At 38.1% G+C, this 13,714-nt stretch overlaps 1 protein-coding gene across 1 annotated transcript in view; it reads left to right on the top strand.

Moving 5' to 3' along the window:
• plxna1a (plexin A1a) overlaps positions 1-13,714 on the top strand; it is a 259,133-nt gene that overhangs the window by 116,905 nt on the left and 128,514 nt on the right. The window contains exon 4 of the mRNA XM_067445763.1: positions 4,206-4,337. Coding sequence (XP_067301864.1) covers positions 4,206-4,337 — 132 coding nt within the window. The remainder of the gene's footprint in view (positions 1-4,205; positions 4,338-13,714) is intronic.

The raw sequence follows: 13,714 nt of genomic DNA, 5'->3' as shown, positions 1-13,714 counted from the left end.
ATGTATGTATGTATGTATGTATGTATTTTTATTGAACTTTCATTATAGTACAAAAATACGACAAGACATAAAAAACACAAATTGCTCAGATTTTTATATGAAACGGCTACAGCATAATACAACAGATTAGAAAAAAAGACAATAATATATTTCAAAAGGATGAAGAGCACAAAAAATAAAGGTTCAATGTCCAGAAAGTTATACAATTTCAACATTCCTTGTAAAATAATGTGTTTCCAAATAGTTCAGATATGGGGTCCAGACTTTATAAAACTGGCATGTTTTTTTGACGCAATACATAGGTAAGATGCTTCAGGGCAATCAACTCAAAAATAATGTTATGCCAACCTTTAAGAGATGGAGATTTATCACTGATCCATTTAAGTAAAATACTTTTTTTTCTGGCAGCAACAGATAGAACATTATATATATTTTCTTATTAGCAGATGAAGCAATGCGTCCATTATACCCAGTGAGACTGGGTCAAATCTGAATATTGAAGATCTTTTCCATTTCACCTAACAACAAAAACCAATGCCTTTGCAAACTTTTTTGTTTTAAACACATAGGTGATAGAGAGGGGTTTCATTTTTTAAAATTTCTTTTGTACATGTACAAACAGATATTTTCTTAGCATAAGACCAAATGTCATTCTGTGTTTTATCATCAATGTCAGTAGCTTAGTCCTCTTCCCTTTTAGTTTTAATACTCAGTGTATCAGCAAAAGGCACCATACAACCTACCCGACATTTGTTGTGATGATAAAAATAATAGAAGATATTTCACAAAAATTCCAGAATTTAACTGGAATTTAAAATCTTTTTTCTATTCAGTTGAGTATATTTCAATTCAGTATATACCAGTTGCACATCACTGGTATATATTTTCCATTTTGCAGTATTACCTCCTAATTTCATCTGAACAACCAATTTAGAATGATGTGGAGAAAAAAAAGAAACAGTCAAACTGCAGCAGCAGGAAACAAAAAGAGCCTGTGGAAAACCCAGCATGCTTTCATTCCTGCATTTCAAGTCAGCATCCTTTATTGATCATACTCCAGCGCATTGATGTCAAGACACGAAACGTCCGAGAGCGACCTCATGGTCCGCACATTATCCGTGGCTGAGAGGGCACTAATGAAATTGGATTCAGGCTCATCTGGAAAGTGCCCTCCTGTTTGATTTAATTAGCCAAATGTCTCCGTTCCCCATCCAAGCTGGAGTAAAATGATTTTCAACAACGGAGAGTTGATGGGTCGCCACAGTCTCCGGTAGAGAAATGCCTGGGTTTTGTGACAAAACTCCTGTCAATCATTCACTCCACCAAAGCTCTGATGGTATTTCAGTATGTACTGAAATTTAGAGCTGCCTGTCAGGGACAGCCTTTTTTTCTTTCCTTTTTTCTCCATTCGAAGGCTTACATAAGACATGGCTCTTTTATGTCTGCAACGGTTTATCATTGCGTTGACTGTTGACCTTGCTGATGTCATAAGGTCACTTACAAATTCAGACGTACTTTACCAGAGACGTTGACGAGATTGAAAAGGCCAGACCTGTTTCAATTTGCTCTGAAGCTGTCAAGAGTGACCCTTCGTTGAACCCTGGTCCACCTTAATTATTGTTCATCCATAGACCAACATTAAGGAAGACTGCAGGGCTCTGTTTCTTAATTTATAGGTTCCTATTTTAGGTTATTACCCAATGCGCTCATTATGTACAGTCTGCAGCAAGAGGCTAGACAGGTTTGCTTCTGTCCTGAAATGATTCTCTCATGACTTACTGTAATAGGATCATAAACATGAGAAGATAATGCAAGTAGCAATCTTGGAACATATTCATCTAATAAGATGGTATGAATTCAATATTTGTTTTGGTATGAATGATTTGAGTGCGGCACATAGAGAAGTCGTTCCCAAGGGCATTCGGTGGCTTTTAGTTTAAAGGTGAAGCGTCATTTAAAGGTACATTACAAACTGCTGTGCTCTCTATTGACCTCAGTGGTTGAAATATAGAATTGCAAGTTAGCTGTTGTGTTATTTTTTTTAAGTAATTCATTCATACTTTGATATATTGCTTTTCTACGTAGATAAATTGTATGGTTTGGGATATGTAATTCTGAAATACAATATAATATAATATAATATATATTATTTACAATACATTAATACAGACATTTTTTATAATAGTATTTGAACTGTAAACTGTTATCGTAGTGCTTCTGTGATAATTTGGGCTGTTCATGTAAATGTTTCTTTGTGCCTTGGCAGAAGTCATTAACCGCCAGCAATGTCACTGTACATGTCAAAAGGTTCAGTATATGTCAAAAGGTAAAACACAGGGTTCTCTTACCCAGGAAGTGACTGAAAGGGATATCTAAAGCAGAGGCAGTAGCAGTAACCCTCCAGACTCAGGTGCATTGGGATTCAGCAACAGTCAGTAGGGAGAACTGGATTTGTTTTTGTTTTTTCACCTTCCAACTTCATATCTCCTGACACCTTTATTCAGGCAGTGTGAGACATCAGTTCTCTAGCTCTTCCTGCTGCTTCCTGTTAAAGGGAAGATGGGCCATCTGCCAAGAATCTGCAATTTGAAGAGTCATTGCTCAATTACGTCAATCTGCACGACTCTTAAAAAGGGCGGGGAAACGCAGATGGCAACTCTTGCTCACCCTTGAAGAACAATTATATACGTTTTTCCTTTTTAATCAGTTTCATATGGCAGGGAAACTCGCTGGGGATTTTGTTAGTTGTATTGTCCTGCAACTTTAACATGTTAAGCAGGCTTAAAAATGACAAATTAAACAAAGCATAGCAGTGGCCAGTATTTTTAGATTAGTATTCCTGTTCCATGCGACGGAAGAATTCTCCATGCTATGCATTCTCCTTCTTGGACACAGGGGAAGATCCTTACTCTCTCTCTCTATTCCAGCTCGGTCCCACTGCAGGAACTTTAGCATTTCTTGGCAAGAGTTCCAGAAGGATTGGCTGAGAGAGAGAATGTGCTGTCCTTGAGCTGTTATCTGCCACTACTTCATAATGAACCATATCCCGTGGGAGTAATGCTCAATGGAGTGATGGAGGGGGAACATGGACAACAGACTCCAACTCCCAGACTGCTTTGCTGTCTTTTGACCCTCCATCACTCGCTGAGCAAAAAAATATACAGAGTTTCCACAATCATGGAAAACTGGATAATAAATGGAAATTAAATCCCAAAAGTGGAAATGGGAATGTCATGTATATTTATTTGTTTATATATATATATATATATATATATATATATATATATATATATATATATATATATATATATATATATATATATATATATATATATATAAAATGTTGTTCTATAAATGTGACCATTTACATGAGGCCATGTTGCAGAGCTTTAGGTTTTAGTTAAAGAACAGGACTGCTGATTAAGTTCACTCTATTTTCAGATGTTTGTAGATGTAATTTTAGTTCTCTTGATCCAGCTGCAGGGTTTGGCCCAGATAGGCCACACTGTCGACTCCCAGGTGTGGGCGGCTAAAAACTTCCTGCAACTCTTTCCCTCTATGCTGTGGACATTTCTGAGGGAAACCGAACTGCTCTTCTAGCTTTTTTTGTTTTTGTAAGTGGGTCGGACGGTGCTCTAGTGTACTCCAGTGCTTCAGGCACTGTCTTCATTAGCAATGGGGTGGTGTCAGAGGGCCCAGGTAATGCGCTCCCACGGTGCTCGGCGAAGGGGACGGTCATTAATCAGCGGGACACGGCACCCGAGCCGAGCTCATCATTAGGCCCTGAAACACCACGGGATGTGGAGGTCATGCTCCCCTGACCCTGCATCAATAAGGCCAGGGATGGCGACTTAAAGGAGGGTATGTTTCTGGGTAATGCTAGGGTGGGTCAAAGAGAGGAAGGAAGCAGAAAACGATGCTGCTTTTATTATTGACTAAGATGCATTTGTTTAGCATCGGTCGAGGCTGCTGTTACTCCCTTTTAAGAATTTATGTGAAACCAGTGGAGTTAAATGGCTATATTATGCAGCTTAGAGAGACACCAAACCAACAACTTTCATTGAATTTTCATTATAACGCATTTTTCAACCTTCTAAAAGCCAGAATGCTGCACATAGTGAACAGCAAATCAGAACGCGGCCAGAATTCAAATTCAAAGTATATATGACCTTTAATATTCAGTATATCTTATTTGTTTCTTTCAGATCTTGGTGAACTCCATTACCCAGCCTGCACTGCTGTATGAGAACGTGGTGGTGAGCGAAGGGAACCCAATTTTGAGGGACATGCTGTTCAGCCCTGACCATCAATACATCTACACGCTCACAGATAAAGAGGTAAGACTTCAGGGAGTTTGCTGTTTGACCGTCATGGTTGACGTTTTTTATTGGGATAGAATGTTCTGAGAAGCCCAACGGACAAGCTGTGGGGTTTGGTCACGCACCTGATCCCCAAAGATGCCAAATAGAAAGGAAAACACACAGAGAATGAAAATGAAGACACATTTTCCAAACTTGGCTGAAATGACACGAATGGAAGTATGAGATTTTAGATTCTTCGGTTCAGAGTAGCCATTGTTTGCCTTGATTTTTACATTTATGTACATTGACAGATGCGTTTAACCAAAGTGACTTACTGTGTATTGCATTTTGAGGTTTACGTTATATCAGTTCATGCATTTCCCGGGAATCAAACCCATGATTTTGGAGTTGCTAGCACCATTCTGCTAGGTAAACCCAGCCTGATCTGCCGATGATTTGATTTTGCCCTGCAACTTAGTCTGGAAACTTGTACATTCATTTCTACTGCTTCTGTTACACTTTTGCGGGAAACAATCACAGATGGCTTATCAACCTGGCGCGCTATTGGCGAGTTTAACACAGTGACGGATAGAGAAGCGATGGGTCGTTGCCCGTTGATCCTGACTCTTGTGGTCTGATTGGTTGAAGGACTATTTAATTGCATACAGAGTCATTTGAATAATGCCCGTTAATCACGCCTCTTGTGCAGTAGAAAATACAGAGCAGACTCCCCAGACCAATGTTCAATCTTAAATGGAGCTTGGTCTGGTGATAGCCAGACAACCATTCTGTACTATTTGACATCCTGTAAATGCGTACAGTACAACAGCTCTCGTTTGGTGGCCTTTCCTTTGCCCTCTGGTCCAACTGATCCTTTTTTAAATCAATTGTAAATCAATTTTGAATGAATTTTAACAGAACATGGAGCCTATTTGTTAAAACCTTTGTTGTGATTTTTTTTTTTTAAAGGCTGACAATTAAAAAGAACCATAAGCAGCTACATCACATTATAGTCTAATAGCTAGCTATGTATTTAAATGTGACTAACCTTTGTGGACGCGTCATCTCCTAAAATTTGAGGTTGTCGTTCCGGTGTCTTTAATTGGTTTCCCACATTCTTTGCATCTAGCCGATTTTGACATGTTAATAGACCCAAATGATAGAACAGATGGCGTGGTGGCTCCCTTCATGTTTCATGGGACTCTTATGACATTTCTGAGTTTATGCGCAATGCACGAACGCAATCAAATTTTTTGACAAAGGTCCGATTTGCCACGAGGTGTAGGAAAATATGTGATGCCGATATTATAAAACCATTCAACGCTCTGAACTCTGAACACATCTTACCTTTTTAAGAATGACTTCAGTGCCGTTCTTTTCTAAGAGAAAAGCTTAACTCCATGTCTTCCAGAATCGCGGTCAAAGCTGATTCGAAAGACCGCCGTTCGCCAGTTTCTGTGTTTACTAGTAGCACGCAAGCACAACTCTGTCGTCGTTATGTTAAGCCCCACCCACCTGACTCTATACACAAAGTGATTGGCCTGACCAGAGTTCAGTAGCTCAATAGCTTCAATAGCTCGAGTTAGCAGCTCCAATTACCTCAAGCAGACACACTGAAAATGATTCAGTCAATGATAGAGAGACTCAAGAAGTGACAGCATGTAGAATGCAACAGGACCTTTTGGAATGGTTAGTTGAAGAATTTATGTAGCTGATGTGGTGTTACTATCTTCAAGTCATTGATTAGCATATTTTATAGTATAATTATGGTTATAACTTATAACTTCTGCTTGCTTTTGACTAGGCCTGTCACAATAACACATTTTGTGTTACAATAACAAGAGATTATTGTGATAAACGATAATATTGTCATTCTGAGACCATTTTCATCTAAAATAATGATAATGGCAAAATAATGCATTTACACCTTTTCAAAGATCAATAAACTTTTGTTTCTTAAAGATAAAAAAAAAAAAAACATTTTAAATACGGTAGCCACAATAAATTAACAAAAAAATAAAAACAATAAAAACAATGGACTCTCAGTCTGTTAACAAAAAATGCACTTAAATACCTAAAACAAAAAATAAAATGGATGAAAACTGCAATGGATGTTTGTGTTTTAGGTGCATTCTAGGGGTGGGACATTTCACAAAACCCAAAGTTCAGTTAGCATCGCGGTTTAGGGTCACAGGTGAGATTTTGATACAGCAAGAGAGAAGACATTGATGACATCCTTTTCATTTATTTGGCAAAAAAAGGAGATTGTGTATTGCTATCTCTACGGGAACTTTTTTGACTTTTTAGCACACAAAGATTGAACTGAAGAATTAGCTTGCATTTATCAAGGATATTGATAAATGATATTGCTTTTGTGTTATGTACTATATATTGCAATAAATGTGAATAGACAAATGCAACAGATATGACCGACTCCTACATGTTATTTACTAGAACAACGCTTCTTCTCAACATGGCCTCACTCCCTTTGTTGTGTGTTCCTGGGTGAAGGGTGTATGTAAATGTTAGGGTTAGTGATGTCAAACCAGCCCTTTGTTGTAGGTCTTAAAAAGCGATATCTCCCTTTGCTTTGAATTTTTAGCGTTGTAACTTTGCAGATGTTGTTTATGCTCAAACAGCAACATTACACACTAACTAAAGTTAAACCAGCAGCCATATCACCCTGTAGCCCAAGACTGGTTTCCCACTGAAGCTAAGCAGGGCTGAGCCTGGTCAGTACCTGGATGGGAGATCAACTGGGAAAACCAGGTAGCTGCTGGTAGAGGTGTTAGTGAGGCCAGCAGGGGGCGCTCACCCTGTGGTCTGTGTGGGTCCTAACACCCCAGTATAGCGATGGGGACACTATACTGACAAAGAGCACCGTCTTTCGGATGAGACGTTAAACTGAGGTCCGACTCTCTGTGGTCGTTAAAAATCCCAGGATGTCCTTCGGAAAAAGAGTAGGGGTGTAACCCCGGCATCCTGGCCAAATTTGCCCATTGGCCTCTGTCCTTCATGGCCTATTAATAATCCCCCTCTCCTGATTGGCTTCATCACTCAGTCTCCTCTCCACCAATCAGCTGTTGTGTGGTGAGCGTTCTGGCGCAATATGGCTGCCGTCGCATCATCCAGGTGGATGCTGCACATTGGTGGCGGTTGAGGAGATTCCCCCCTTCAATGGTAAGCGCTTTGAGTGCCTTGAAAAGCGCTATAAAAATCGAACACATTAAAAAAGTTAAATTATCAACCACCCCTGTAAAGATTACGAAGACATTTTTTTTTTGATGTATGAATTGTTTACCACAAAACTAGTAATATGCGTCAACAAAGTAAATGAGCTTAACATTTGACTTTATTTCATAAAGGGTTTTAAGATAAGTAACAGAAATTAGGGGTGTCCCGATCCGTTCACGTGATCGGAAATCGGGCCCAATCACGTGATTTCAGACTCGATCGGAATCGGACGTTGGTTACATCCCTATCAGGACTCGGATGTATATTCCGGGGTGCCGTGTAAAAGGTGCGCACTTGCACCGCGGTTCATCTCTCATCTGATGACGCATCAATAATATGGGTTGTAACTTGAAAATAATGCTTTATGCATTATGTCGATGGATACACGTGCTGGCTCCTCAGTGATACATTACAACAGCGCTAATCAAAGAAAAACGCGGGCAAAACAGTCTATCTGTGTAAACTTTGTTCAATTCATGAGAGTGATGCTGTATGTTCGAATATGAGCAGTCATTTTCACAGTCATCCCCCGGGTATATTCGCCAGAAGACGCGAATGAGAACGCGCGCGCTGATCTGTCTCTGTGCATCATCCGAAAGCGCGCACTCGCCTCACAGCGCGCAAATATTGGGTTCTCTTTCAAGTCTTGCGCTTAAACGGACAAACTCACACAAGAAGTATGTCAACATGTCCATCTTGATGAGTATCCAAGCAGACATAGTCTGAATATGCCTTAAGAGGACTTTATACAGTCGAGAAAGACAACGCAGAGCCTTCCATTAGGTCTTAAAGGGGCAGTAGCATTTACTGCTGTCTGTTTAATGTCAAACAAAAGATAAGGAATCACTCACTGCTCTTGATTGAATAGCTTTTGTAAGGATTAGTCTTTAATTTAAACAGTTAAATATGCAGCTATTTTACATTTCATAAGCCTACTTTATGCAATTTCTCTACCTAAAAACTAATGTTAGACCTATAAAAACCTGAAAAGCATTGTTAATTACACGTCAATCAAATTACACTTCAAATATTTTTTCCCCAAAGTTAGTTTATGTCATTGTAGGCAGTTATCATCACGATGATTTCATTTCAAGTGTTTGTTTTTTAAATAAGTTTACTTTTAGTTAGTTATTTGATGCTATAAAAACGGCTGTGTGATGTCATGATTGACAGCTGAGATCGACATCTCTGAGTGAAGTTGTCACTGAGGCACTAACAGACTTTCTTCGGGATTTTTGGGAGCAGTTTATTTAATTTAATTTAATTTCCATAACTGTTTATTTCACACCAACATAATTAATTGTTCTGCATCTGTGAGAGTATGGGTGTGCTTTTGATATCGCCATTGTACTTCCTGCTTTGCGCAACTCCGGTCCCGGACTTTTTTATATTTTCTGTAGCACTAAAATCCAAAAGTGAAGAATTTATGTTATTTATTACTTGATTGTTCAAGCTACCTCACAGAAGTACTCTGTTTGTTAGAGTTGTTGAATGTTAAAATAAGGTGAATAAAATTAAAAATAAGGAACATCCTAGTTCGTTTTTTCGCTCTTCTTTATTCTTTTTTTATGTATTATAGAAATATCGGATCGGGACTCAATATCGGCAGATACTCAAAATCAAATGACTCGGACTCGAACTGGAGGGCAAAAAAATCGGGACATCCCTAACAGAAATGAATTCAAATGTGTCCAAACTTTTAATTGATAAGTGTACAGTAGCGGGGTTGAACTTCAATTTTATGAATATATAAATACATTGATAATGCAGTATTATTATAAAACAAAAGCCTGTTCTATGTGTATTATTCAATGTGCTGTTTTTTTTATTCTGCACAGATTCACATGGTGAATTGGTTAGACTGTGTATGTGTGTGAGCATGTGTGAAAAAGAGAGACCCAAAACGTCTCCTGATTGTCTGCATGTGATATTCGACACTGTGTCGGCCCTCTTCCACACACGCACACACAATCGGCGGCGCCTCTGGTAATTCACCACTTATCAGAGAAAATTGAGGAAGGGCTTCTCTGATCTTTTTTGATGGAAAAGAAAGCGCCCAAACCCTCCATCCCCCCTTTTCACTCAGACCGAAGGCTGGCGAATTCTCTCTCCTCTTTTTCTCCTCCATCTCCTTTGTTTTTCTCTCGCCTCTTTCTTTGTGCTTTTATGTTCTCCTCACTAAGGGCTGATTGGAGTGCTTCCTGTCGTCCGCTCATTAAAGGGCATTTCCTTCATCACCGTAACCCCGTTCACTTTCTGCTGGCCCACACCGCCTCTGATTAGAGCACCGCACCACAGCGCCAGGCGCAAAAAAGTCCTTAAACCGTGATCAAGTCCAAACATAAAAGCATTTTATTCTGCCGTTTAATGTCAGGGATTAAGAGGAAATACATCTGACGGAATCATTGCAAGCATTTAAATAATGTAACATGTTATTCACATGTTCATGCTAAGAAAAGCTTTTAGAATGGAAATAGGTTCACGTTGATGGCATTATGAATGCCCTTGCTAAGTTGTTCTTTCCGGCCTTCATCTGCTCCAACACCCTAAACTAGATGAGAGTGAACCAGAAGCTCCCTCACAACACTTTCTATAAAACGTGTTTTACATTAGAACGATATTTGAAAAGTGATTAAATAAATCATAACTATTGGTCACCCTTTACATCTGTCTGTGGGTTTAGCAAATATTTAACCAATGAAAAGATATTGAAAAGAGCATGTGACTAAACCTTGTAACTCATGGATCCTCAAAATGTCTGCTTGTTTGCAATTTAAGAGTAAATAATGAACTAGATGTTTGAATAAGCATGTTTTCTTTACATACACATATACAATATTGTATATATATAAAGACTAATGTTTTATGTATTGATTTCTTGATGCACAATTCCGATTTGGTGATTATATTAAAAAAATTGATGACCCGCTTACATCATCTTTTAAAAGCGACCCGTATTCGATTTTTGCATATACATTATGCGCTGGCGAAACAGCCCAAGACGCTCTGCCCCGGAAGAGGAAGTAAAACGGACGCAATGGATGCAAAAAAATCTTTAAAGGTCAGCAAAACATTGCTCTCATAAGGCAGAGAAAAAGAGAGCCGATCGCAGTTTGTGTCCACCTGAGTTGACGTCATTCGCCTCCGTCTCTTTTTCAATGATGCACGACTCGTATTTACTGGGAATATCCGATTTGACCGCTTGCATGGCAGACGCAAATGCACGTATCCGAATCATCTCAGATTTATTACCACATATGAGTGAGGCCTGAATCCGATCTGAGGATATCAGAATTCATGCGTTTTTTTCATGTTCACATGTCATATCAGACATGAGAGGGAAAAATGAATTGGGTCACTTGAACCATGCCGTGTAAATGGGGCCTTAGTCAAGCATTTATTGTCGAGTCATAGCCAGTACTCTCTTCAATAGTCTGTGCGCCCACATAGCTACAGTAAATGTTATAACCTGTAAATTGATGAAAGTGTAATGCAATGTACTGAATCAAATGCAACTATTCTAAGGATGGACAAAACATGTAAGACACACACACACACACACACACACACACACACACACACACACACACACACACACACACACACACACACACACACACACACACACGCTGTATTACATTCATGTATTCCAAATCTGAATACACTACAGTCCATAGCTGATATACTTACAATTGCAATGCAAGTAATGTTTAAATGTTTATATATACACACACATATATATATATATATATATATATATATATATATATATATATATATATATATATATATACATACATACATACATACATACATACATACATACATACATACATACATACATACATACATACATACATACATACATACATACATACATACATACATACATACATACATACATACATACATACACTGTAAAAAAAAAAAAGGTAAATTTTGCAGTACAGTCGACTTGGATGTTTCAGTTATTTCAACTTAAATTATGTTAAACTGACTTTAAAAAATGAGTTACATCTTGTATAACTGATAAAAACAAGTTTAACATTTCATTTGATGAGTTAAAACAATGTAAAAACATATGTTGTCATAACTTATTGAACATATATTTTTTACAGTGTACATACATACATACATACATACATAATATTTACATGTAATAATGAAACTGTCTTCATTTCTTTTTCTTTTGTGCAAAATATGCATTCTTGTTTTTTTTTTTGTGGGGTTAAATATGACACGGATGAGTTGTTGTGAGATTTACTTTATAATACACGTTGTAATCCTATTTTGTCATAAATAATTGAAGCTACAATTAAAAATACTTACCTATTCATGGATACACCTTTAAAGAGTTTGCATTATAAAACGGATTGTTGATCGTACGTTATGCTCTAAATGGCTCCATGAATAGGTAAGTATTATAATGTATTATAACTGCTTTTAATTATTTACAAGATCATGCAACTGATTCTAAGGGTATTATGGACGCATTAAGAATACATTTACAATGCATTACAGGCTTCATAGAAAGTGTTAACATTAATTTCCCTATAATGTATTTTTGGTGAACAAGATCTAGCCCAAGGGGCACATTAAAGAGTTCAAATGTCCACCAGAAGAAACAGACAAGGAGAAAACATCCGGTCATATGGGATCTGACCTTGTATCGCTCTGTAATTTACAAACCAAGCCCAACTGCTGACCTTTAACCTCGCCGGGGCCTTTAGTCGTTCCAGAGTTATTTACTATTGAGTACAGTTGCTCACAGTACCGTTCTGCTGGAGAGATTTAGACTCTGAACGAAGGAGCTAAACTGACAGTGTTAGATGATTTTGCCTCTGCTTTGAATTTATTTACACACGCACGCACACAGAGCCTAGACGTGTAAAAACATGTTAGCTTTTCCAACGTTGCGATGCATCAGCGATAATTGTTTTTAATGTATCCACGTCTTCAGATGGAAAATGTTCTGTAATTGGTATAGATGGTTTCTGTATGAGTGCCTCTGATACGGACGGCGTGCAGATTGCATGTTGAGAGGGCGGGCTTGATAACCCTTCAACACATTAACTTAGTGCAAGGAGCGTTAGGCTAACGTTCTTTAAATGGAGCCGTGTGTATATTCGCTCTGCGCCCGGACTGATATTGATTTAAGTGCAGCTGTAAATGGCTTTGTTGGGAAAGAAGGTTTTATGGAGGAAGAATATTTGAACTATTATACAAACGAGGGGGAGGAAGCGTTTCTCTTACAGGAAGCTGTGCACATGGCACTAGCGGTGGCCACACTGAGTTATGAACCGCCTGTCTGGAGGTTGAGAGCCGTTGTAATGGAGATGAGTGCAGTGTTGCTGTGGTCAGCCTGTGGGTGAGAATGGAAAACCCTTAGGGTCAGATCATTGCTATTGAAAGAAAGCAGACAGACAGGCTTTGATTTCTTTAGCCTATTTACTTTCTTAATAAATGGTTGTGGTCTTTTTGTGGACAATTCAACAGTGCATGTTAGTCTAAAGACAAAAAAGTTAGATGTTCTGCTTTTTCCCTCTGAAGTAACATATTTATGGAGATGTAATGTTTGGTGATGCTTGAGTGTTATTAGTGTTTCTGTGCAGTTAAAAAGAATCAACGTTGTAAATAAAACAGATTATTGGAGTATGTTTTACAAGAACATGCTATTTTAGTCTTTGCACTTTAAAATGTAATTCATTTTAAATTTCTTCTCATTTTAATTCAGTCTATTTCTGTTATGAAAATTGTTTCAAAGTAAACCCCACACCAAATGTTTTGAGTATGTAATTATATAATTACTCGCCAAACCCGTAAGACTTTAGTTCATCTTTGGATCCCGAATCAAGATCTTTTTGATGAAATCTGAGAGCTTTCTGTACTCTCTACACAATTACTTTACCACTTTGACACTTCAAAAAGTTCATCAAAAGAGCAAAACTAATCTGTAAAACTAACTAATATGAATTGAGTGGTTTAGTCCAAATTTTCTGAAGAGACTTGATAACTTTATATGATGAACAGATTTAATTTAGGCTTTTATTCACATATAAACATCGATCAGCAAACAAACAGAAGCTCAACCAAACCTGCTTGGTTCTTGATAGAGCTCAAACGTGCTGCGTAACACAAGAATGAACCTCATTGGTTCTTGATGGAGCTCAAGCGTGCTG

Source organism: Pseudorasbora parva, chromosome 6 (assembly GCF_024679245.1).
Source record: "Pseudorasbora parva isolate DD20220531a chromosome 6, ASM2467924v1, whole genome shotgun sequence".
NCBI lineage: Eukaryota > Metazoa > Chordata > Actinopteri > Cypriniformes > Gobionidae > Pseudorasbora > Pseudorasbora parva.
The sequence above is the reverse complement of the archived record's forward strand: the minus strand, read 5'-3'. Positions and strand labels throughout refer to the sequence as shown.